Here is a 26,429-nt window from a genome sequence, read left to right as displayed (position 1 = left end):
AAATCTGTAATTAAGGGGGAAACTGATAAGAGAATATAACTTGAGCTCCTTAGATATTTTTTAATCACAGTTTTAAGGGTGGATATACACGGTAATACAAAGGGGAAAAAAACTGGCCAAGTACTGTGGCTCATGCCTGTAATCCCAGCATTTCGGGAAGCCAAAGAGGGAGGATTGCTTGTGGCCAGGAGTTCAAGACCAGTCTAGGCAACAGAGGGAAAAAATAAAAATTAAAAGCAAAAAGAAAACTGTTCAATTTGGTTGTTCTGTAGTTCATTTCAGATCAACAAACCTGTCCTGGTTGCATACAGAGGCCCATGTGATATGGTTGCCTGTTTAGGCAGTGGGGAGAGAGAGGCATGAGACTTGGTCTCTGCCTTGGGGAAGCAACCAGACTAGTAGACAGTTTCAATGAATTCTTGATGAATATTGTACAGCTTTCTCCAGATTTTTTTTTTTTTTTGAGATGGAGTTTTGCTCTTGTTGCCCAGGCTGGAGTACAATGGTGCAATCTCGGCTCACCGCATCCTCCACCTCCTGGGTTCAAGCAGTTCTCCTGCCTCAGCTGGGATGCACCACCATGCCTGGCTATTTTTTGTTTTTTGTTTTTTCTATTTTTAGTAGAGTTGGGGTTTTTTCTCCATGTTGGTCAGGCTGGTCTCGAACTCTTGACACCAGGTTATCAGCCCGCCTCAGCTTCCCAAAATGCTGTGATTACAGGCATGAGCCACCATGCCTGGCCCAGATTTTTTTTTTTTTTTTTTTTGAGGAAGATGGAGACTACCTAATTTTTTAGTTACAGTAATAGTATACAGTATTTTTGTTTCTCTTTCATTTGTAAGAAAGGAACTCAAGAGTGTGTTTGTATAACCAACTAAGCTAACTAGAAACTATATACTATCAAATGTAGGGAACAATTAGTTTTGATATTTAGAGAAAAACCAATTACTTTACTATATTCAGCCTAATGGCCCCCGTCCTCAACTATTTTCTCTCCTTTATCCTCCTCATGATGTCAGTCAAGTCCTGTGAACTCTCATTTCAGTGTTTCTCCCCTTCCTATGTCTTTGCCATTTCCCACTAATGTCATCCTTGCCCAGACCCTGGATAGCTAGCTGTCCACTAGATTATGATAGCAGCTTGTTTTTTTGTTGTTTTCTTTCTTTCTTTTTTTGAGATGGAGTCTCACTCTGTTACCTAGGCTGGAATGCAATGGCATGATCTCGGCTCACTGCAGCCTCTGCCTACTGGGTTCAAGTGATGCTCCTGCCTCAGCCTCCCAAGTAGTTGGGATTACAGTTGCCCGTCACCATACCTGGCTAGTTGTTGTATTTTTTTTTAGTAGAAATGGGGTTTTGCCATGTTGGCCAGGCTGGTCTTGAACTCCTAACCTCAGGTGATCCACCCACCTCAGTTTCCCAAAGTGCTGGATTACAGGTGTGAGCCACCCAGGCCGACCTATGTTAGCAACTTTTTAACCAATCATTAGGCTTGCACTCTTTCTCCCCTATAATCCATCCCAAGCTTTGTGAAGCTTCCTCTTCACAAAGCATCCAATGCTGCTGATTAAATCTTAGAGTAGTTCTCCCTTATCTTAGAGCCGAGCTGTCCAGTGCGGTAGCCACTAGCCTTATGAGACTATGAGCGTTCGAAATGTAATCCGTTGACTTGAGATGTGTGGTATAAGTGTAAAATACACATGGATTCCAAAAATGTAGAATGACAGCAAAGGATGTAAAATATCTCATTAATAATTTTCATATTGAATATGTTGAAATATTTTATATATATTTGGGTTAGATAAAATATTAAAATTAGCTTCATCTTTTTCAACTTTTTTCAATGTGGCTACTAGGAAATTTTAATTACCTGCATAACTCATATTGTTATTTTGTTTTGGGAAGACTCTGGTTTTTAGCTGGGACTATAAGGCTTTCTATCATTTGGCAACAACGGCCCCTTTTAATGTTACTCTCATGTCCAGATGCTCTAGCTGTACATAAAGAGATGGAGGTGAAGCAAGAGGGATTTTTTGAACGCTAGTATGGTGCAGAAGTAATTTCTGTTTTGCCATCATGGCAAAAGCCACGACTACTTTTCCACCAACCTAGTATTTACTAAGTGCCAGATAGTCTTACTTGCCTTATTTAAATTCTCACCAAAGACATGAGTTAGAATTTTTGAATAAGAAACTTGAGGAATAGAGTTAAGTAATTTGCCCGCTATCAGACAGCTAGCAAGAGGATAACCAGGAAGTAAACCTAGATCTAGGGCACTGTCAACTAAAAGTGTCCTGTAAACTTCCTGTACTCCATCCTTTGTTCAAATATCGTCACTGGGCTGCTGCTGTCCTCGCCCCCAGCACCTGCATGTTCAGATCTGTTTTACAGCGGCATCACATCACCACTTATATTTAATTTACATAGATTGAGTCCACAGACAACCAAAGTAAGAAAAATGCAGGCCAGGCGCAGTGGCTCATGCCTGTAATCCCGGCACTTTAGGGGGCTGAGGCAGGAGGATCACCTGAAGTCAGGAGTTTGAGACCAGCCTGACCAATATGGTGAAACCCCATCTCTACTAAAACTACAAAAATTACCCGGGCATGGTGGGATGTGCCTGTAGTCTCAGCCGCCCAGGAGGCTGAGCTAGGAGAATCGCTTGAACTCAGGATGTGGAAGTTGCAGTGAGCCAAGATTATGCCGCTGCACTCCAGCTTGGGCTACAGAGCAAGACTCCATCCCAAAAAAAAAAAAAGGAAAATGCAAATTAAATGAAGAACACAAGTCTACCTTGTGTGCCCTTCTAGCCCAGGAGTCTTTGAGACGAAGGTCAGGAGTTGTCTCTTCCTTCAGGCGTCTGCTCAGTTCCTCAACACCTCCTGTGACATGAGCCTTCTATACACTCTCTACAATCTTAGTGATTAAAGATACTTTTCCCTCATACAACCTGGCCCCTAAACACAACCCAAGGCCTTTATCAGGTGCTCAGTTAGAGAAAGAGTAGATCCAACACTAGAGGAAAAATTCAGTGGGTTGGATCTACAGAGAGACGCATTGTCTGTCCACAGCATGGCAAGTTCTTAGTGATTTTCCCAGACAGTTGCACTGTGTGTGAATTTCACCTTACACCTAAAGTTAGGTCTGGATACCCAAGGAATTCTGACTCCACTGAATACAACTCCAGAATCCACCTTCTTTTTTTTTTTTTTTTTTTTTTTTCCTTTAACGCAGCATCTTGCTCTTGTCACCCACGCTGGAGTGCAGTGATGCAATCTCAGCTCACTGCTACCTCCACCACCCGGGTTCAAGCAATTCTTCTGCCTCAGCCTCCTGAGTAGCTTGGATTACAGGCACCCACCACCATACCCGGCTAATTTTTGTAATTTTAGTAGCAATGGGGTTTCACCATGATGGCCAGGCTGGTCTTGAACTCCTCACCTCAGGTGATACACCCACATCAGCCTTCCAAAAGTGATGAGATTACATGTGTGAGCCACCACACCCAGTCCAGAACTCAGTCTTTAATGAATGATTTCCTGGCTTTCTAGATCTATGTTCTGTCCACCTCTGGATTCCAGGAGCACATATGCTTCTCTTTCATTCTCTCTGTTACATTAGAGATAGCGGTTTAATGCTTGTTTTTGCTTTTTTAAGATAGCAAGTTTACTGAGGGCAGGATTTGCATCTAGTTCTTTCTTAAGAAACCACCTTAGCAGCTCTAATAGACAACACAATGTATATGTGAGGGAACGTATGAACGGAGTAGATGGAATTCCAGATGTAGGATGAGCATAAAGTCTTATGTACATGTTCTTTGCTCTCTTTATTTTATAATCAGCAAATATTTACTAATTGTGTAATGTATGCTGAGTACTATTATAAAACAATTGGAGGCTGGGTGTGGTGGCTCACACCTGTAATCCCAACACTTTGGGAGGCTGAGGCAGGCAGATCACTTGAGGTCAGGAGTTCAGGAGCAGGCTGGCCAACATGGCAAAACCCCGCCTCTACCAAAAAATAGAAAAATTAGCCAGGTGTGGTGTCATGTGCCTGTAGTCCCAGCTACCCAGGAAGCTGAGGCCCAGGAACCCAAGAGGCAGAGGTTGCAATGAGCCAGGATTGCTCCACCACACTCCAGCCTGGGTGACAGAGTGAGACCCTGTCTCAAAAAATAAATAAATAAAATAAAAATGAAACAGTCGGAGAAACAAAATCATGGGCAAAGTTAAGCAATTTTAAAAATTCCCATCACCTTTTAGTTCTCATTCCCATTACAGAAGAATATATACTGTGTGTATATATATATGCACACACGTGTGCGTGCGCACACACACACAATGTATATAAAATATATACATATTGTATCTGTATACAATGTGTTTCTATATTTTATATACATGATATAATACATAGACATTGCATGTCTATGGATTTTTATATATGTATAATATATAGGTATTGTGTGTGTGTGTGTGTGTGTGTGTGTGTGTGTTTATATTTTATTATAGCTAAACTTTTCTTTCTAAATGGCGGTAGAACCTTGGATTATGGGTAAAAGTGGTTGATTAAGAGAATCTTGCAACTATCACTTACCCTTTTGTTGCAAGTCTGTTTAATAGGTGTAAGTTTCCCACTTAAGTGGCAGGCATATTTCATCACTTAGGCATTCTAATGTCTCATGAATCTGGGAACTAATGTAACACTCTTTGTTTCTCAAAAGACACACTAATGTTACTTTAGTTTTTTCTAGTTCTTGGTTTATCCTTGCTTAGACAGTATTCTGCACAGATAGCCAAAGTGATCAACAGTATTGATGGTAGTAATTTCAGTTTCTTCATAAAAGGTTATACAGGTAGGCTTCTAGGTAAGCTTGAACAGGACTGAAGTCACCCTCTGCAAACCTCTGAGTGATTCTTCAAAGGGCCTCCAAATCTTTTTATTTTTATTTTTTGGAAGTGGAATTTAACCTAAAGTAGCACCTTAAAAAGGGTGAATTTTGAATGACACTAGCAGTAAAATTGTCTGAGAACAAAAAAATGTAAATGCATTGAGCAAATTCGCTGTGTGATGGGGAGGAGGTCATATGCAGCACAGGTCTGAGCTGTCTGATGTGGCTCTTCTCTGCAAGATCCCCTGTGCTGTTGATGCTACTCAGTGGCTAGCAAAAATGCAGCCACACCGATGGGACCACAGCCAGAGACTAAGTGCCTGTGTCCCAGGGACTCCTAATTCAATTATGGTGAATCCATTTTTTTTTTTCTTGGAGCATTTCATATATTTAATGCATGAGCATAAAGGCATTTTCCCATCCAGATTCCTACTTTTCTCTCTTTTCACATTGTGTGAAATTCTGCATGTTACAGTACAAAGAGAATGGAATCAGCTTGTTATCTGGACGGTTAAGAGTTTATCATCTCAGACAGAAACACTGATCTAGGAGCAGCTGAGTAAAAAGAAACAGTACATCAGTATCTAAGGGACATTAAATGCATTTTATCATCTACAAGTAAAGGGTAAGTATATATGTAAAGGCCATGCTACCAGGGAGAGTCAGGCAGAAACTAACACTTAGTACACTTAGTATGTGTCTGTTACAGTATGAGCACTGGGGTCAGTATTTCACCTGTGGATTATATACTTAAAGCACTTGGTTATTTTCATTACTTCTTCCCCTTCAACGAGGTCATCTGTCTTGACAGATGACCAAAGAATTGGGCCTGGATGTTTTAGTTCTAGGTAGGTCCCACACACCTTGAAGGCAGGGACTGTGTCTTACATTTCTTTCATATTTTCACAGCATCTGCTATGAAAAATGCTTGGTTAATTAGTTTGAAGTAATAAGTTAGCAACAGATTTAGAAGGGTAAATGGTCTTTCTGTGCATTTGGGGGAGGGGATGGTGTCTATGACATTCAGCATTCCCAGAAGGTTTATGTGAGCCAATAAAGAAAAGCCCTGCATTCCAGAGAGGGTGGTGTTGACAAGACTGTGGAGGTGAGGTATGCGTGGTCTGTGTGACCTGCTCATGAGAGAGGCCGGGAGGCTACAGGGGAGGCTAAATGCTTCAAGTCCGCGGAACTATGGTGAAGTGGTTTTTTAAAATTTATTTCGAATACACTTAAAAGGCTCTTTGTGAGCAAGTGAGTTTATATGTACGTAGAATATGGACTAATAATTTAACAGCCCTCTGAAAGGTGAAGGAATACTTCGTATAGTCCAGGAATGGGCTAGGATCAGGACTACAGCAGAGGTAACACTAATAGAAAAAGTGCAATGGATTCAGGACACCTTACGAAAGAAGAACCAACTGATTTTTGCACCACCCATTTAGACAAAGAATAACAGATAACCTCAGAGTTTTCCTGTTGCTGTTACTGTGACTGACAGAGGTTGGAAGATGTGGGTGGTTTCTGAGGTATTAAGGACAGGAACGTGGAGTGCAGTGAGGAGAAGCTTGGGGAATTGTGCGCATGCTTAGTGAAACTCCCTTTCCCAAAAAGCTCTTTGAATAAGCAAAAATGTCACCTGGCGGGTTTTTGCAATAGAACATAACGTTTTCACAAAATTATTCTTTGAAATTATACTAGCTGTAATTTCTGATTTTTTTTTCATCTTCCCATTAGTTTCCATAAATTTGAATAATGATTTAATTTTCTTTCCATCTCTTCCTTCTATTAGCAACTTGGCTGCTACTGAAAGGAGCATTTTAAGCCAGTTTACCAAATGAGTTTCAGGATTGCTTGTGGGTATTTAGTAAAGCTGTCTTGTTTTTCCTGTTACTTGAGTGACAGAACTTCCTGGTATTTACTTGAAGTAGATTACTAAACGAAATTGAGACTTAAATTTATGATATTAGAAGAAGTATATATGATACATATTTTTTTCTTCTATTATGCAGGCTGATTTTCCTCAAACTTTAATTCCTACTTTCGAAAACCACGTATTAATTTTAAAAACTCAGACTCATTGATTGGCGATTTCAGAACAACTTAATACCATGTTTTTAAAAACCAAGCATTTAGAATACCATTGAGGCTGAAAGGTACTCAGTGCAAAGTGTCTCTTAAATCCCAGTTCCTGTTGCCCATGTTTCAGTGCCGGCATTTAGACTTGCCTTAGCTCTTACTGAGAGGTGGGAACAAAGCAGAAGTTAGAAATACATGGGATCTCCAACTCTCAGATGAGCGCTTAGGACTGATTTTGAAACACCGCTCATTTCATAATGTCATTTAAAATGCCAAACGACAGCACGCCCCTTTCCCTGCCCTTCACCTAGTTCATAACCTCATTTAGTATATGGGTTTTGAAGAACAAGTTTCCCTTTTCTATTAGTAAGTGTGATCATCTAATGACCTCAATTAGAGAGGGGAGGAAAAAGGCTCACAACGTCTAAAAATAACTCCATTATCCAAGCAGAGAGGGTTAGTTTTTCTTTCCCTCTTTGCAGCTGATATTTAACTAAGTGGCAATCGATCAGTCTAATGCCTGGCTCTCGTTTTTCATAAATGAAAGGCTGTGGCTTTAAGTAATCGCAGGCTGCCTGTGCCAAAGGCAGAAGCTGCAGTATCAGCTTCTGTGAGAGAGGGATCCGAGGCGCATGGTAACCTGCAGGACATGAAGTAAGACACCCGAGGGCCAATGGCGAGCCTCCTGCTAGAGCTTTGAATGTAGACAGACCCGACTGGTGGGTGGCACAGCCACCTGTATGCTTCTTGGACAGTGCAAGGGGTGGGGAGACTTGGAGACAGAAGCTGGAAAATGGGCTGCCCCAGCAGCAAAATGTGCCTCTATTCTCCATGTGCAGCAACAAGGGTAATTAGTATTTGTTTATAGTGCTTTTCTGGAAGAATGTCAGGGACTACTGCAGAGGCTGTCTGGAATTCCGGGAAAATGCTTTGAATGACAAGCAACTCTTGCCTGCAAAGGCCGGGCCTCATGATCTCCGCAAGGCTGTGATCAGGATGCGGTGGGAGCTCCGTCTTGGGTGATCCTTGTGAGGGCATTTTTTAGCCAGCTTTGAAATTCTTCATTTTTTTTTTTTTTTTTTTTAGTTACGCCCTGGTGCTAGGGAATCTACCTTTTAAGGAACTGTATGTAATTACTGTATTTGTGTAAGTATGTGTGTATGTGTGATTGCTGTGAGTTGCTGGTAACTTGAAAATTATTCTTTACCTCAAGGTTGATCATTGCTTCTCTAATACTAAAAACAGCCATCTGGTTTTCTTTGGTTTGTTTTTCTAACGTCTATTTAGAATGATCACTGATCCAAAATATCATAATCCTTAGAAAATGGTACGGAGCTGAAAAAATTAGTTTTCTCTTTAAAGGACTATCTTTCTAGCTTTATAACAAACTTGTCTTTCTTTTAGAAGGATTGGCATTGTAACAAAACTTTTTTATTTGCAAATATGGGACAAAGTGCATATATGTGCCTATGTTTATAACATTAAATATTTATCTTAAACTGATTAGATGTTTATTGCCCTTGGAGGAGGAGAATGCATTACGTCTTAAGTACAGTATGCATTAGCCGAAAGGCTCCTATGGATCAGCAGTGAAGCCTGGCTTAAAGTAAATATTTCTAAATAGGGCATTCACTGCCTCAAACAAAAGTTTCACTGGGACCTGCGAAAATACAGATTTTTTTCAAATACGAATTTCCTTAACAACGAAGGGACAACCGTGTTTCTTTCAATAACACAAATTGTTAGCCTAAATGATTCATATCTTGGCTTTTCAATCCTGGGTCTCATTTCCTAGTGATAACAAATGTGTACCTTACTGAAGGGGACTCTCCTGAAAACATTAGTAACTTGATGTGTGTTTTCCGCAGCGGGAGGAAGCGCTGAAACAACACAAAACCCTATCTCAAGAACTTGTTAACCTCCGGGGAGAGCTAGGTAAGAGCTTTTTCTTGTTGTTGTTGTTGTTAAATTTTATGCGACAAGGAGAACACTGGAAAATGTGGTTGTCCTGTCTGCAGTGTGGCTGGAGTTGCATGCTGGGAGCTGTTAGCACTCCCTCCCTGGTATCTGTGCAAATACTTACTATCGACATTTCTTTTGAACCTTGGCAGCTTGACCTCCACTTCACAGAATTCCTGGCACTGATCTAAGCCTAGCAGAACTTCTGATGAGCAAAACATTTCTATTGCTGAAAAGAGGGACAGAATTATTTTTGTAATTGTGTGAATTCCTGTGAAATAATGTTGTCTTTTTTTTTTCCCCCCCGGAACCACTTTTCTTGTGAGAAGAGTGAAAGTTTCCCCTCTTGGTAACAGTAAATACATTATACTTCCAAGGGATGGTTTATGAGTAGTCAGTATGAAGTTGAAAGGCTGCTGTCCATTAGGACTACCTGTCTGAAAAAGGCACATTCTGTGCTAATCTTACTATTTGGAGGGGACCGATGGTGAATCACCTCCCCGCTCCACAGGGAGCCCATGTCTGCAACACTCACCACCCAGCTCTGCAGTTTACAGGCTAAACTCTTATTTTAGTTCCAGTCCCTCCTGGAAGTCCTTAGGGTTCATGGAACAGAGACGACGCTGCCTTTTCTATATCGGCTCCCATCTTGGAGTAAACTGACCACTTTGGGGTTCCTCTCTCTGCCCTGGGCTTCTCTGCCTAGAGAATCACCTTCCTGCTTCAGCTTCAGCCAGATCTGGAGCTGATCGCCCAAGGGCTGATTTCCTTGCCCTTGCAGCTTTCTGCACATGTTACAGTCTCCACCAAAATATGCCCAGGTATGTTGGATGAATAACGCAAGGTAACAACCAGAGAAGCAAATTGTGTTCACCCAACTCTAGGAGAAACTGCCCATTTCTCTTTTGGACAAGACCAGAGTTTAAACACTGCCAATCTGATTTGCTGGATTTGAACACTCTTGATTCTTTCACCTTCACCAGGGCAAAAATCAAAGGGCAGTGAATGTGGGGACAAGACTTTTTCTCTGGGCTGGGTGCAGTAGCTCACACCTGTAATCCCAGTGCTTTGGGAGGCTGAGGTGGGAGGATCACTTGAGGCCAGAAGTTTGAGACAAGCTTGAGCAATATAGCAGGACCGTGACTGTACAAAAAATAATTTAAAAATCAGCCAAGCATGGTGGTGTGTTCCTGCTGTCCCAGTTACTTGGGAGTCTGAGGTGGGAAGATTGCTTGAGCCCAAGAGTTTGAGGCTGCAGTGAGCTATCATTGTGCCACTGCACTCAAGCCTGGGCAACAGAGCAAGACTCTGTCTTTTTTTTTTTAAGACTGTCTGCATTTTTCTTCCCTTTTCCCCTTCCAATGGAGGCGAGGCCAAATCCCTGACTAACCGTCCAGATTCCTAATACCTAGCCAAGACATCAGTCCTGATCTTATTTTAGGCTGTGGAAATGAAGTCCTCTTTATGGAAAAGTAATTTTAACACAGATGGAAACTTCAGAATCGCAAAGACTTGAGAGTTCTGGTGAAACAGTTCAAGGAAACCCCAGCTGAGAGACAGCCCAGCTCTCAGACTTGGCAGGCTTTCTGCCATGTGACTTGACTTGACAGCTGCCCTTATGATTACCTAAATGACCAACGCAATTCACTTTGTCCATGCCTTAAATAATGTAACTAATAGAGAGTGTGAAGATCAGGAAAGAGGCCTTTTGTGTGTGTGTGTTCCAGAGTTCATTATAACCCAGTGGAAGTGGAGGTGAGCCTATCTAGAGATTCACGTTTCAGCCTCTCTCCTAAGACAAGGCAGAAATGAGAATGGAACACTGTTGCCATTCACTCCGCTTGAATGCAGGCTACTCTTTTTACATTTTAGTGGATAGCACAATTAAGTGATTGCAGTTGGGGCCCAGGGATTCAGCACCTCCAGTGAGTCAAGTAGCCTGACAGGAAATAGCTGTAACCGTCTTTGCCCACTGTCACCTTTCCGTCCGTGACAAGGAGGCTGCCTGGCGTGCTGCTTCTCTGCCGCCAGAGTGTTGGTATAGTGGGTGGCCTGTCCAGATCCCTCACCCAACACTGGCCTCTTAGGGAATGTGTCATTGCCGCTGTTGCATCAGGCATACATCTTATGGCAGCCCTTCTCCCGTTTTGGTTCTGTAAGGGGAGGGAAGCGAAACCTACAAACACTTGGGATGAAGCGGTGCAGGAAACCCTTTCAAGGCTGCAGGATGGATTGTTAGTTTCAGTGTGAGTTGAGATGGTTTTACGCAGCAAAGTTGAGACCTCAGCTTTAAAATTTGAGGCAGTAAAGTGGTCAGGCTCATGTTATCACACTGTCCGAGTCCAGATCTCTGGTAACTGAGTGACTTAGGACAAGTCACTTTGTATCTCTTCTGTCCCAATTTCATTCTCGGTAAGAATGGCGGTGATAATTGTCTGCCCCAAGGGTGGTTGTGAGGATTACATGAGGTAATGCATTGAAAAGCATCTAGCACCAAGTGTTAACTGCTATGAAATAATAGGTATTAGGATGTATGCAGCTTTACATCTGTGTAGTAATTAACCACATTGGCCATTTCATGAGGACATCTTCTATGCTACAGAAAAGAATAGTCATTAGACCAAATATTATTAGAAATCTCCATCGACAGGTTCTTCACACTCAAATGGAAATGAGACCTCATCAGTATTCTCCTAATCCAGTAGAGTTCGGTGTGTGGAGTCAAAACCTAGGTTTTTGTCCATCCACTCCTAGTTGGATGTTCCCTAACTTCTTTATGATTTTTTCACTGGTGATAAGAAATCAGCATGCATTTTGCTGGGTTATTGTGGAGCTTGAATAAAACAGTAATGCATGTGAAGCAGTGGCATAGTGCCTGGCCCACAGCAACTCAGGAAAAGAGAGCTGCCACCATCACCATCATCAAAGCATCCACTTTTTCCCTCCAAAATAATGGGGGTGGGGCGATGGGGGTAGGTGTCACTCTCCCATTGAGTGATTTCTCTTCGCCTTCTCTATGAAAATTGAGACAAAATACCCAGACTACTAAAAACTGCAAAGAAAAAGGACTGCTTATAAACTCAGGAGCACCGACACCCAGGAAGAGTCTGTGCTTTCCACCTTCCGAACCTAACGGCCTCCAGCTGTCCCCACCAGCCACTGACTTCCCATTCTCTCCCCCTCACTCTCACTCTGGCAGCATCCTACACCACCAAGTGAAGCCAGCTAGCCTCCAGTGCAGCCTGTGTGTATCTGCTGTCTGAGCCACACTGGGCTAATTTTTGTATTTTTAGTAGAGATGGGGTTTCACCATGTTGGCCAGACTGGTCTGGAACGCTTGATTCAAGCGATCCGCCCGCCTCAGCCTCCCAAAGTGCTGGGATTACAGATGTGAGCCGCTGCACGTGGTCAAATGTCTGCTGTGACCTTTTTGTACTTTTTCACACTTTCATGGAAGGACTGGTACTTTGCTTCTGCAAAAACTCTTAGGAGGGTCCGTTTGGTCCAGTGATTCTTTGATACTCTGCATTGACGTATTTACTGTCTGTTGTGTTTTTTTGTCACTTTCTTTATACCTTACCTCTCTGTAAGGTATAAAGTCTGTAATTGTAGAGATTCTTTTCTGCTTCCTATGGAAAAATAGTGTAATATGTGTTCTGTTTTCTTGGGTAATTGGTAAGTATTTTTTGGCATTTGAAGTTTAAAAATTTTTTTTTAGGAACAGTGCATGAAAGTTAAAATTTGTAAGTGAGAAGAAAACAGCCCGTAGCTCTAGCACCCTGACATAACTTTATTTGCATAGTCCCCATTCTTAGTTTATATGAATATATACAACTATACTATAATTATTTAAATGAAGGGATAATGTTCATACAGTGGAATGCTTATTACTACATCAGTTTTGACAGACATTTACTCCTAAAACCTACATTCTTTTCAGGCATAGATTATTTCTGTCATCCCAGAAAATTGTCTCATGCCATTTCACATGGATTACCCCTTCCCTCAGAAGCAAACACTCACCTAACCTTTATCATCAAAGGTTTTGTCTGAACTAGCATCTCATTTAAATGGCAAGATAAAGTATGCTGTTTTTTGTCTCTGGCTTCCTTCTTAATGCCTTTGAGATTTGTGTATGTTAAATGTCTGCTTTGATCTTTTTTTTTTTTTAAAGACAGGGTCTTGCTCTGTTGCCTAGGCTGGAGTGCAGTGAAATGATCTCGGCTCACTGCAACCTCTGCCTCCTGGGTTCAAGCAATTCTCCTGCCTCAGCTTCCCAAGTAGCTGGGATTACAGGCACACACCACCACACTGGGCTAATTTTTGTAGTTTTAGTAGAGATGGAGTTTCACCATGTTGGCCAGGCTGATCTGGAACGCTTGACTCAAGTGATCCGCCCGCCTCGGCCTCCCAAAGTGCTGGGATTACAGATGTGAGCCCCTGCACGTGGTCAAATGACTGCTGTGACGTTTTTGCACTTTTCCACACTACCTCATGGTCTTCATTATGATCAACATTAATGGACTGTGGGAAACTCTATCAAGTGGCTGTCCCATAAGTTCACTTACCCCTTAAATAGTATCATAGTATATAGCAAGGGTTTCATTGCCAGCTGTTTCCTCATCCATTCGCATGGTTTCAGCTCCTATCTATACAACAATGACCCAGATTTATTTTTCTAGTCATCTCCTTCCCAAGCTGCAGATGCTTCCCAGTGACAGGTGCCGCCAGGTCAGCCAGTCCAGTATAATCGGGCCTTCCTGATGGCCCAGCCCCTTCCTTCCTGAGCAGCGTCTCCTCATCTACCCCTGTTCCTCAGCTTTGGCGGTGGCATTCTCATTCACTTTACCACTCTAGCTAACAACTGAAATCATACTCCTGTTCCCCATCCTCCACGTGCATATCAGTCTGTGTTCTAAATGTCACCTAAATGATGCATCCCTGCTCAGCGTTCTGGCTGCTGCTGTTTTAAGTCCCACGATTTCTCACCTGGAAAATACTGTAACAGCTACTGAACAGGTCCCCTTGCCTCCAGGCCTGCACACTCCTCTCCACTTGTGGCCAGGATTGTACTTAAAGTAAAGCCAACATGTGTCTCTACTGGATATATTCTTTTTTTAGAAGCAGTTTTTACTTAGACGCCCAGGCTGGAATGCAGTGGTGCAACCTTGGCTCACTGCAGCCTTCACCTCCTGGGTTCAAGCAATTCTCTTGCCTCAGCCTCCTGAGTAGCTGGGATTATACGCACCTGCCACCATGCCCAGCTAATTTTTTTATTTTTAGTAGAGACGAGGTTTCACCATGTTGGCCAGGCTGGTCTCGAACTCCTGACCTCAGTTGCTCCACCTGCTGTGGCCTCCCAAAGTGTGGGATTACAGGAATGAGCCACCGCGCCTGGCCTCTACCGGACATTTTTAACAAACGTAAAAGACTCCATATTGGCCTTGGGAAAAAATCCAAACATACTAAGCACACCATTTATGATTTGAGTGACCGAAACCTTCCAGTCCACATTCACATCTAGACACTGCCTTCCCCCTTTATTCACGCCTCCTCTCCCCTCCCAGGCCCAGCCATGGATTCCTCCACACCTCTTGTCCACATCTTATACACAGTATCCTCTCTGCCTGGAGTGGACGCTCTTCTTTCCACTCCCCTCCCGTCGTTGACCCCTCAGGCTCTTGCTCACTTACTCAGTTTTTAAGTCTTAACTAAAATATCTTCAGTTGAATTTCCCCCGTCTTTCAGGCAAGTTAATTGTGCCTTCTAATGTGCCCTTCAAAGCGCTTTATACACATTTAAGATTTGATTCTGTAGTGATTTGTTTATAGTCCTCTTCTTGCCGTGTAGAATTAGGAGTTCCTCAAGATCAAGGCCGGTGTCTCTGTGATTTTGGTAGTTCTCTCACCTTGTGCTTGGCACTTATCAGGTGCTTAGACTTCAACAATGAATGATTCTATTACCAAGATGGGAGCTAGGGAAAGGTAGTTTTCTCCTTACCAATATGCTAACACTCAGTGTTTTTTATGCACAAATGTTTTCCTATAAACTGTTTAAACAACATTTCTATGACAAACACATATGGACACAAATCGGGGAACAGCAGACACTGGGATCTCCCTGAGGGTGGAAGATGGAAGGTGGGAGGAGGGAGAAGAGCAGAAAAACAATTGGGTACTGGGCTTAGTACCTGAGTGATGAAATAATCTGTACAACAGACTGCTGTGATTCAAGTTTACCCATATAATAAACCTGCACGTGTACCCCTGAACCTAAAATAAAAGTTAAAGCAGTCAGAATAATTAAGAAATAAAACCCACATCTTGCAAAGAAAAAATAATAAATAATACTTGTAGCGTTAGGAATTCAGTCATAAAGGAGAGCTGTAATTCTCTTCAATACATTTTCTGTTATGTCCGACAATGCCAGTTAGTCAGCAGATCATTTTGTGTCAGCCTTTGAAATAGATGACAGTTAGATTTAAAACAGTCTGCATCTACAGCAGACATTTTGCCTCTAGGATAAGATTCTTCCTAGAGTCGTGTTGAATAAAAACTGGTGCAATAGCGGGCCACGATTATGATCTTTTGGGTTCCTTTTGCTTTTTATTAATGTTAATCCTTGGAATCAGATTTTTCATCTAAATCAGGGGTATCCAGTCTTTGGGCTTCCCTGGGCAACATTGGAAGAAGAAGAATTGTCTAGTGCCACACATAAAATACACTAACACTAGCAATAGCTCGTGAGCTAAAAGAAAAAACCACAAATCTCATAATATTTTAAGAAAGTTTACAAATTTGTGTTGGGCCGCATTCACAGCTGTCCTGGGCCACATGCAGGCTGAGGGTTGCACAAGCTTGATCTAAATTAATGAAGTAAAAGTTATTTTGTATTTCAAAATTATTTTTTAGCCATCAGAATTAATACCTAACTCACATCTTTTTATACATTAGTCCTGATTATTTTTATTTTGTGAAACAAGATTTTAATTCTTCATTCACCACAAATGTCAAGTATTCCCATAATAGTGTAAAAACACTAGTGGATTTTCGTGCGTGAAATTGATGAGCTAGGTATAGCAGTATTGTGTATTTGGTGCCTACTCATCCCTAACAAACAGCGTTCAGCTCTCCATCTACTCGTTTTGCATTTTATTTTTAAAAAATCAATTGAGGCTCAGAAGTTAAGTAACTTCCCAAGGGCTGAACAGCTAGAAAGCAAAGAGCTTGCATAAGAACCCATTAGCTAGACCACCAGTCTTCCGGTAGTCACCACAGGGAAAGCTGGATGAAATGATGCAAAAGATTAGAAAATTATTTGAAGTAAACACTAGTTTGCATTGATAACTACTTTTGGAATATTTTCCTTCTAATCAAAAGTTTAAGAAATATTGTTAAAATGTATCTTACTGAGGAAGGTAACTTGCAAAAACAGTGTATTAAAAGCAGTATACACATTGTCTAATCAATACTTACCCAGGGTCTGTGAACTTCAGACTGCCTCACACCATATGGAATGTGTTGATTGGTTTACTGTTCCATTTTTGTCTAGAATTTTGGTTTAACAAGGCTATGTATTTAAAATTCTTTTAAAACTCTTTACAGTTAAGTCACTTTTGAGTTGTCGAATTCTAGAAGTGATTTTTCTTGAAGTAGGCTTTAATGAGAAATCTATTAATATACTGAAAACCAACTGTAGGCCAGAACAGAGCTATTTATCTCACTGACTTGTTTGAAGACAGAGTTGATAGCCACCTCAAGCTTAGCTCATCCTCTTCCTATCCACATCTGCTCTCAATTTGGACTTTGGCTGGCTGTATTTATAAGTAAAAGGCCCTGCTCTTTCACCTGCAGAAATGCAGTTTTACCAATGGTACCTGTGTTTGAGACCCACTGTTTCTCCTTATCCTGTTCCTTGTCCTAATGCCAGTCTCTCAATTCCTAATTTAGTACCCTTTGGTGTAGAATAGTGGTTCTCAGACTTTATTGTATAATAAAATAGACCTGGTTAAAATGCAGATCCTCAGTTCTTACGCCCGTTGCTTCTGACGAGGCTGGCTGGGGACGGCGTACAGGGATCTGCACTTTTAATGGTCATCCAGGTGGTTCTGATGCAGGTGCTCCAGGGACTACCCTTTGACACTGCTCTAGCTGTCTAGGATGTGGTTTCTTTTATGTAAAAAACACACTATGTAAAAATCAAATACGCATAGTAAGGATAATCTGAAGTAACTCCTGCTGAATTGAGTCCATTCTTATAAATAAGCTTTCAAATTTTACACATGCCCAGGACTGTTAGCAGCCTTTTTATCCTTGTGCCCTAAAAAATGACTCATGAGGGAGGAGGAGAGGCAGAACACCACCTGACTCGAAATCGCCCTTTTATTATATTGAAACTCTTGATTGAAACGGGATTGCTTTAAAGTCTGCCTCAGTTTTCTCAGGCCTGACTCTTAGAATATGTTGTCCGTTTTGCCGCCGAGCGTTCGCCTCCAGCCCACTTTTATTCCGAAATGTTCTCGTTTGTACGCGGAGTGTTTGCTGTTGTGATTATTTAAAAAAAGGGAGAGAGCATCTGTTCTGCAACATGTTGTTGGCCAGTGAACGAGCTGAAAAACAGCAAAGCCTTTTCAGGCTTCTCTTCAAGGGTGGGAGGAGGAACATTGGCACGGAGCGGCTAGAAGCTTAGGGGAGGCCCAGCTGGTACCCAGGCGCCAGGATCGAGATGGAAGACTGGCTGAGTGGAATCTGCCTTGTCTTGCAGTCTTTTCAGCAGTGCTTCCACTAGAGAATTATACTACCTCGAGGCGTCCATGGTGTATATGAATTAACTTCTCTCTTCTTCATCTCAGCTTGGGAAAAATAGCCAGTCAGATCCCATTTAGTGTTCTGTGCTGAGGCTCTCAAAGAGGCTAGAGTTCTAGGGCCGGGAACCGTGAGTCACACCTGTAATCCCAGCACTTCGCGAGGCCGAGGTCGGTGGTTCGCTTGAGGTCAGGAGTTCGAGACCAACCTGGCCAACGTGGTGAAACTTCATCTCTACTCAAAACATGACAACAACAACAAAAAAGCAGCTGGAGTTCTAGTTTTAGCTCTGCCATTTCCATTCCCCTTTAGTAAAGTGTGATGTATGATAACACCTATTTTATTCACTCAGAGCATTGTTACATCACGTGAAACAGATGTGATAGCAACTTGGAAGGTATGAACTGAGTTTTAAAGGTGAGGTGGCATTTATGGGAGGATTGATTTGATAGTGCTGGCCTTTTGTAAAAAATAAGTTCCTAATAAGTTATGATTTGTGGAAGACTTTGAAATTAGCCCTTATTGATTCGTTAATTTCATGCCCAAGAGTAATCAGCCATTTGGAGCTAATTTTGAAATTTAGAAAAAGAGTCTTCTCTACCACTTGTCTGCAAAATTTCTTGGTCGTTTGACAAAGAATCTTTAGGGAGGCAAACCCTGGAGCTCCATGAGTAGGGGATTATTCCACAGGGTGGGAAGACTTTTTCTATGAAGCATAAAAGTAACTCTATTTCACTTTACTCTCACCAGTCTATAAGGTTGGCAGAACGGGTGGTATTTATTCCTACCTTCTGTATCAGGACACAGAGGCCCAGGAATCTGGACATGCCTCTTTGTGGGATAGTCTAGGTCCCACCTTTTTCTTCTTCTTTACGCCACTGCCTGTCCACAAAGCATCAATTTCATGTTTAAAACGACTTCTTGGTTACTTGTTCAGTTATATTACTACCTTCAATTTCAAACCCTGGCTTAAGGGAGTGACCAACAGTCACTTGCCACGGACATGTGTTGTGATCAGATTTCCCCTTGTAGAATGTGATGACATCATCACACTCCTACATTAGAAGGTAGTGTTCCCTCCTGGTTCTGAGGGATGGGGCACAGGAGAAGTGAGATAAAGGTTTGTTGAGCCTGAGAAGTGTATTGGGTGTGTGCTGTTGAAGAAAAAAGTGAAGGAGCCCAGAACTGAGGACAGGTGGCCAGTTTCCCAGGTCACCAGGAGAGAATGAGTGGGGGCCCACGGCAGGCAGAGCTGGAGGCAGGCTGCCCGTTTCCCTCCTAGATGGTGCAGAGAGGGGGAATTCGGGGTGGGGGAGAGTCACCCCCAACAGCAGGCTGGCCAGAGCATCCGGGAAAGGTGCATGTATGCCGTTTGGGAATAGAATTGTCTCGTTTTCCTGTTTTTCTCTTCTTTCTGTCATACTGTCTTATATAGCATGATGAAAATTTGCCTGGCACTTTCCTTTTTTATATTTTGGGCCTCGTTTACATAAAATCTCCTCCAAATTAGGAAAATTCTATTGCATATAATGTCAAGAACAATAGTAGGGGAAGATAAAGACTTGAAGTGAGTGCATACTACACTGTAATACTTATGTATGTGTGTGCATATGTACCAAATTTGAATACTAGGCCAGCAGTGCTTAACTGTTATATTCTGTTATGGAACCCCACGCCTGTCTTCCAGGAATCTTCAAACACATTGGAATCAGTGGACTCTTGCAAGCCATACTATTTATCTGCACAGTTACTGTAGTCAGCTACTGGGCTGAGTGCTTCACCTGTGTTACTTCATCCTACAGAGAAGGCACTAATAATATCTTCATTTTAAAAATGAAGAAATGTAGGGTTAGGCCAGGCACGGTGGTTCACACCTATAATCTTAGCACTTTGAGAGGCCAAGGCAGGCGGATCATTTGAAGTCAGGAGTTCGAGACCAGCCTGGCCAACATAGTGAAACCCTATCTCTACTAAAACTGCAAAAATTAGCCAGGCACAGAGGCGAGCACCTGTAATCCCAGCTTCTCAGGGGGCTGAGGCAGGAGAATCACTTGAACCCAGGAGGCAGAAGTTAACAGTGAGCGAAGATCGTGCCACTACACTCCAACCTGGGTGATAGAGGGAGACACCATCTTAAAAAAAAAAAAAGAAAAGAAAGAAAGAAATGTATGCTTAGAAAGTTTAAATATTTTACTCAAGTGATATAGCAGCTAAGTGGTGTCGCTGAGATTTGAACCCAGGTAATTCTGGCTCTTTTCTATTAGGACATTTACTTATGTTGTTGAGCATTAAAATATTTATTATTGTCTCATAATGAAGCATGCTACTCAGATATAAAAACTAGGAAAGCATGTATCATTTCAAAAGAAGATTAACAATGTTGGTCCATGGCTGTGTAATGCTTTTCTCTGTAAACAGCACATTTATCAATCAACAAAGGGAAATGAGTCTCTGTGAGATGGAAATAATAAAAGTGTGCCCTTTGCCTCTGAGAAGAACCCATGAGGGCTAATAAAGTAATGGCTCCATTCCTGCCCTGCAGGGGAAGCTGCAGGAGGACCTGGAGGACTCCAGCTCTGTTTTCAGAGATTATGTTTGACTGTGGCACTGGGCCTTTTCCACGTATCAGCCCCATCATTATTTGAAAAGCAAAACTTAAAGCATTTGAACTGTTACGATTTTTTTTTTCCTTGCACAGATACTCATGATTTAAACAGTCAGGGAGGGTCTCAACGTTTTTCTGTCACTGACCTAGAATTCTTCTCGGGCGGCTCACCGCAGAGTGGAAATACTCACTTCTCATCTCAGTATGGCCTTCCGCTTTATGGATGATTTTGTACATGAGTCTGCCTTCCTTTCCCCTCCTCCTTCCTCCCCTTCCCTCCCTTCTCCCCTTTTCCTTTCTTCTTTTCTGTTTTTTTCTTTCTCTTTAAATCCCGAGAACTGTATTTCCCCTTGTAAGCTGGATTGCTGGAGATAGCTTTCACAGTCGACAAACGTGTGTACCAGAGTTGCGCCACAGATCTCCAACAGGCAGTGGGCTGTTGGTGTTAATCATATACACGCTTTTAAAAACCAACGAATGGGATGATTAAAACAACGGGGACACAAGGACTACTTTGACTTCGTGTGGATTTTGTGTTTGTGTCATATGTTCTTTCAAATAGTCGCATGTGTCACTGGGAGAAAATTCCATGCTTGCTTCTTCCAAATTCGGAACGATTTTGTGTTTGGTTTTGGCTTTGTTCGGTGTTTGATTAATTGAAAGTGAGTGGAATCCTGGAGAAGAAGCAAGGAGAGACTAGGCTGAGGACGGGAGCGAGAGCACACTCAGGGGTCACCATCAATCTCTCCTCAGCTGTAGTCAGTGCAAGGGAAAGTCTGCAGCCTAAAATCAGGGTTATGCACACCCACCACCACACACACGTTAGGTCACAGCTGCCGAGGAGAGCTCTGAGAACCTTTAATACAGCATTTACACGTGCATCCTTTAAAAAATATCTCTTGAGTCTTTATATCACATAAATGTTTCCTTAGGAGCCCAGGCCAGTTCGTCCAAACTGAAGCCATTCGTGTGAGCGATCATTGCAGCCCAGCTGTTGCCCGAACAGCACACCCGACCAGTAAACAGAGCAAAGGTCTGTGCGCAGCTGCAAGCTGATGTCACTGTCTGGGGCTGGGCCTGCTCTTTGGACTATTGCAGTAACAGCAGTGAACCACCCATCTGACCCATTTTCTCCCTTTCTCTTTCCCGTTTCTTCCCATGTGTCCTCCCTTCACCTCACTCATGGTGGCCAACAAAACTTCACGGTATCTGAGCCACGTTTGTTTTGTTTTGTTTTGTTTGTAAACAGAGGAAACAACCCTGCCCAGTGGCTAATGGGAATGGACTTGTGTGTATCCTATTTGGTTTTAAAGGCTGATGTGCTGTAATTATATATTCAAACCAACAGTATTTTTATTATAAACAGATGTGTTAAAATCAGCCAGGGTAGCCTGCTGTTAACCTCTGCTTCGAAGCTCTTCTAGCCCAGGGCTTGAAGGCAGTCTCTTGTTTATTGCTGAGTCCCTGAGTTCACTGAGATGTTTCTGTCCTGGATATGAGCTTCCAGATAGGTTCAGATCATGCCCTTGCTTTTTATTTTTTAACTTTGCAAATACCTGAAATGTTAAGAGAAGCAAGTGAAAAGGCTGCATGAAACTAGGATTTCTCTGACTAGAAAGCTGTTTGATGCCTTCATCGACAGCTTGCAAAGTATTTTTCTGTTGTCGGCTTTTACAGAAAGTTCTAGTATGAGATTCACACAAGGAGCCTTCAGAGTCAGAAGGTTACTTGGCAGAAGCTAATGCTGTGTTTACTCGTTTGACTAACATTGGACTTCTGGATTCATTTTTTCTTCTGTGGTTACTAGTGTAATAGAAGGGAAAGTGAATGTGAAGAGCGTGTTCTCCAGTAGTCAAGGTAATTACTATTTCTTACTAAATTCTTTTAAAGAAAAAAAAAAAAAAACACTCGTAACATCCAGTCCCAACGGACTGAGTTCTGTGTGATGGCCCCTATAATCTGGCCTCCCTCTGTCTTTTTTGGGTCCCATCTTTTCTGCTTTGTGAGTTTCTTAATCACTAAGGCACACTGCTCTGTCTCCCACTATTGCTCTTGCTGGGTTAGGATTTTCACCCTTGATGCCAGAATTTTATTTCTATCATTTGGCTGAGTTTGAAAATCTGACCAAATCATAACCACAGCGATGTACTCCTTAGGATGACTGTTATATATATTTGAAAAAATAAAATACGTTCTGGTGAGGATGTGGAGAAATTAGAACCCTTTTGTGTAGTGCTGCTGATGGGAATGTAGAATGGTTCAATCTTGATGGAAAAGAGCACCATGGTCCTTCGAATAATTCATAATAGAACTACTGTATGATTCAGCAATTCTTTCTGGGTATATACACCAAAGAATTGAAAGCAAGAATTGAATTAATAATAGAATTACCCTGTGGTTCAGCAGTTCTTTCTGGGTATACACACCAAAGAACTGAAAAGCAGGGACTCAGGCATGTACTTGCCCCCCAATGTTCATAGCAGCATTATTCACAGTAGCCAAAGCTAGAAGCAACCCAAGTGTCCACGGATGGTGAATGGATACACAGATGTCATCTGTACATGCCGTGGAATATTATTATTATTATCATTATTACTATTTGAGACAGAGTCTTGCTCTGTCGCCCAGGCTGGATGGCATTATCTCGGCTCACAGCAACCTCCGCCCCTTGGGTTGAAGCATTCTCCTGCCTCAGCTTCCCGAGTAGCTGGGATTACGGATGCCCATCACCATGCCCAACTAATTTTCGTGTTTTTAGTAGAGACAGGGTTTTGTCATGTTGGCCAGGCTGATGTCAAACTCCTGACCTCGGGTGATCCACCTGCCTCGGCTTCTCAAATGCTGGGATTACAGGCGTGAGCCACTGCATCCGGCATCACTGGCTCATTTCAACTGCATTTTGGGATGCAAAAATGTTTTGGGGTTATGTTATTTGCCCTTCAATAAATATTCGTGGATTTCTTTAATTTTTAAGGGTTCTCTTTAGCGGATACTATGCCTGCCATTATTTCAATATGGCCTGTTTTTCATCTGAAGGAACACTGATTTGGGGCAAGTGACTTGGGTATTCCTGCCACCACATGGCATGTTCCTGAGGTAGCAAGTCAACACCATTGTGGGAAATTTGTCCTGAGAACCTGCCAGTTTCACATTCTTAGGTCAAATAAATTATTGAGCTAAAATAATTTATTTTTTCTGCCCTAAAATCATCTTTCTCCTTCCATAACTCCTGAAATGTTACTGCTTTCCAAAAGAGAAGGGTTAATTTAATAGATTTGCCAATAACCCTGTTGTATTAATCCACAGGCACTCGGGGTGTGGACAACATGTGTACCCCCTGAAAATTACAGTAGCTCTCTATTTGCCTGTATTTACACAGCAGTGATGGAAGACTGGAATGTCCAAAGTCAGGTTTCCTCAGGAATTCAGGATTTTCTAGGATTTATTGTAATGTGTGTACATATATCTCTGTGTTCTGCCATGTGGGTATTACATTGTTATTAATTCTATTTTGGTGGTGGGAAGAGGTAGGATGCTCTGATTTTCAGTTATGTTTATCAGACTACTTTGCCCTTTTATGATATATTAACCTTTAATTTTATATTGGTGCTTTTTTTTCTTTTTGGAGCTAGGGTCTCACTCTGTTGGCCAGGCTAGACAGGTGTGTGATCATGGCCCACTGCAGCCTCAATCTCCTGGGCTCAAGTGATCCTCCCACCTCAGCTTCCTGAGTAGCAGGGACTGTAGGCCCACACCATCAAGCCTGGATAAAGGTTTTAAAATACATTTTTATTTTTCTATTTTTAGTAGAGATGGGGTTTCACCATGTTGACCAGGCTGGTCTTGAACTCTTGATTTTTTTAATTTTAAGAGATGGGGTTACCTGGGCAGGTCATGAACTCCCGGGCTCAAACGATCCTCCTGCCTCAGCTTCTCAAAATGCTAGAATTACAGGCATAAATCACCATGCCTGGCCTATATGAGTGCTTTTAAAATCTTAAGTTCTTTCCCTAAGATATTTGTGTTCTGGTGATCTGTGTTTAAGAGAGCCTAGTATTTCATTTTTATTAGTTTTGAAATAACAAATTGGAATCAGCTCAAACTAAGCACAAGCTTGAAGTCCATGTGGAGTTTCTTATCCCTGGTCTTTCCTGCTCCTGTCTGAGCTTCTCCCACACTGGCTGGCTGGGAGAAAGAGGAGTCCCTTGTCCTTAGAAATGTCTTGGCCTTTCTTGACCACTGTACTGACTGGTCACCACATGAGGGAAGATCTTCCCTTGGAAACCTGGCTCTTCTGAAGTACTTCTCTTACTGTTTTTTTTCCCTCGTGTTCTTCTCCCTCCTCCCCCCGCCATGGAGTCTTGCTCTGTCACCCAGGCTGAAGTGCAGTGGCATAATCTCGGCTCACTGCAAACTCCGCCTCCAGGATTCAAGCAATTCTCCTCCTTCAGCCTTCTGAGTAGCTGGGATTACAGGCAGCTGCCACCACACCTGGCTATTTTTGTATTTTTAAGAGAGACAGGGTTTCACCATGTTGACCAGGCTGGTCTTGAACTCCTGACCTCAGGTGATCCTCATACCTCAGCCTCCCATAGTGCTAGGATTACAGGCGTGAGCCACGGTGCCGTGTGCTCGTGTTCCTTTTTAGTTCACTTCTATACTGTTATGTTTGAAGATGCGGTCACTAGAGACCCAAGACGACATTGGTTTATGCTTCAGGTGTCATCACAGCTCTGCATGACTGCTCTGAATATGGGACATTTCGCAGATGAAATGACCTCTTCCCTTTTCTTTCTTATCTCTTTTCAGTCACTGCTTCAACCACCTGTGAGAAATTAGAAAAAGCCAGGAATGAGTTACAAATAGCGTATGAAGCATTTGTCCAGCAGCACCAGGCTGAGAAAACAGAACGAGAGAATCGGCTTAAGGAATTTTACACCAGGGAGTATGAAAAGCTTCGGGACACCTACATTGAAGAAGCAGAGAAGTACAAAATACAATTGCAAGAGCAGGTCTGTGCTTTCGCAGCAAGAGCTTGTCCGTGGCTCTGCTGCTTACTTGAATTCTAACTGCTGTTCACATCCTTTGATGAGCTTCTCTTTTGTTTTTCAGTCTAATAGATTAAAAAGTATCTTTTCTTCTTCTTTTTTTTTTTTTTTTTTAAGGGACAGAGTCCCACTTTGTTGCCCAGACTAGAAGCTGGTGTACAGTGGCTTGATCTCAGCTCACTGCAGCCTCCGCCTCCCGGGTTCAAGCAGTTCTCCTGCCTCAGCCTCCCGAGACTGTAGGCAACCACCACCACACCTAGCTAATTTTTGTGTTTTTAGTAGAGATGGGGTTTCACCATGTTGGCCAGGCTGGTCTTGAACTTCTGACCTCAGGTGATCTGCCTGTCTCAGAAACAGTATCTTTTTAATTGAATAATTTTTTATGACCAAAGCAATGTATATATGTTAAGTGACAGAAGGGAAGAAAAAAGGAAAAGATAAAATTAAAAAACAACCCTTTCTTTCTACACAGAAATAATCCCTTGTAAACATCCTGGGGTTGTGTTGCCAAACTATTGTTTTGCATTTTTTTATTTTTCTTAAATGGCATTTGTTTAAAAACCCCGTTTTTTTTCACTAAATAGAATATCATAAACCTTTTTAATCTCGTAGCTCCCTTTGTAACTCAGTTTTTCATTTAGTAAATATCTACAGAGCACCTACTCCAGGCCAGGCATGTGCTAGGGACTGAGTGGTCAAATGACAGGCGTAGAGCACGTGGCCCTGTCACCGTGAAACACATCCTCATTGTCATTCCTTGTGACTGATGCATCCATCTCCCCTGGAGAGCCTCTGTGTCTGTGTTCCTGAGGGTGGGGAAAGAGACAGAGGAGAGCTGCGTGGTAAATCCCACTTGCTCTGTATGCAGTGTGTGTGTGTGTGTGTACATAGAGTCTTGCTACATTGCACAGGCTGGTCTAGAACTGCTGGGCTCAAGAGATCCTCAACCTCTGCTTCCCAAAGTGCTGGGTTACATGGGTTACAAGTATGAACAACTGCCGTGTGTGTGTGTGTGTGTGTGTGTGTGTGTGTGTGTGTGTGTGTGTG

General features: G+C 42.3%; 1 protein-coding gene across 8 annotated transcripts in view; it reads left to right on the top strand.

The window, feature by feature from the left end:
* MTUS1 (microtubule associated scaffold protein 1) overlaps positions 1-26,429 on the top strand; it is a 185,750-nt gene that overhangs the window by 148,121 nt on the left and 11,200 nt on the right. For 7 of the 8 annotated variants that reach the window (XM_032287991.1, XM_032287992.1, XM_032287990.1 and 4 more), the window contains 2 exons: positions 8,835-8,901; positions 25,144-25,346. In XM_032287991.1, coding sequence (XP_032143882.1) covers positions 8,835-8,901; positions 25,144-25,346 — 270 coding nt within the window. Of the gene's footprint in view, positions 1-7,602; positions 7,814-8,834; positions 8,902-25,143; positions 25,347-26,429 lie in introns of those variants that run through there. The other variant, XM_032287997.1, reaches the window with a different exon arrangement.

Source organism: Sapajus apella, unplaced genomic scaffold, assembly GCF_009761245.1.
Source record: "Sapajus apella isolate SASKATOON/1434 unplaced genomic scaffold, GSC_monkey_1.0 scaffold21, whole genome shotgun sequence".
Taxonomy (NCBI): domain Eukaryota; kingdom Metazoa; phylum Chordata; class Mammalia; order Primates; family Cebidae; genus Sapajus; species Sapajus apella.
Note: the sequence above shows the minus strand (reverse complement) of the source record. Positions and strands in the feature narration are given on the sequence as shown.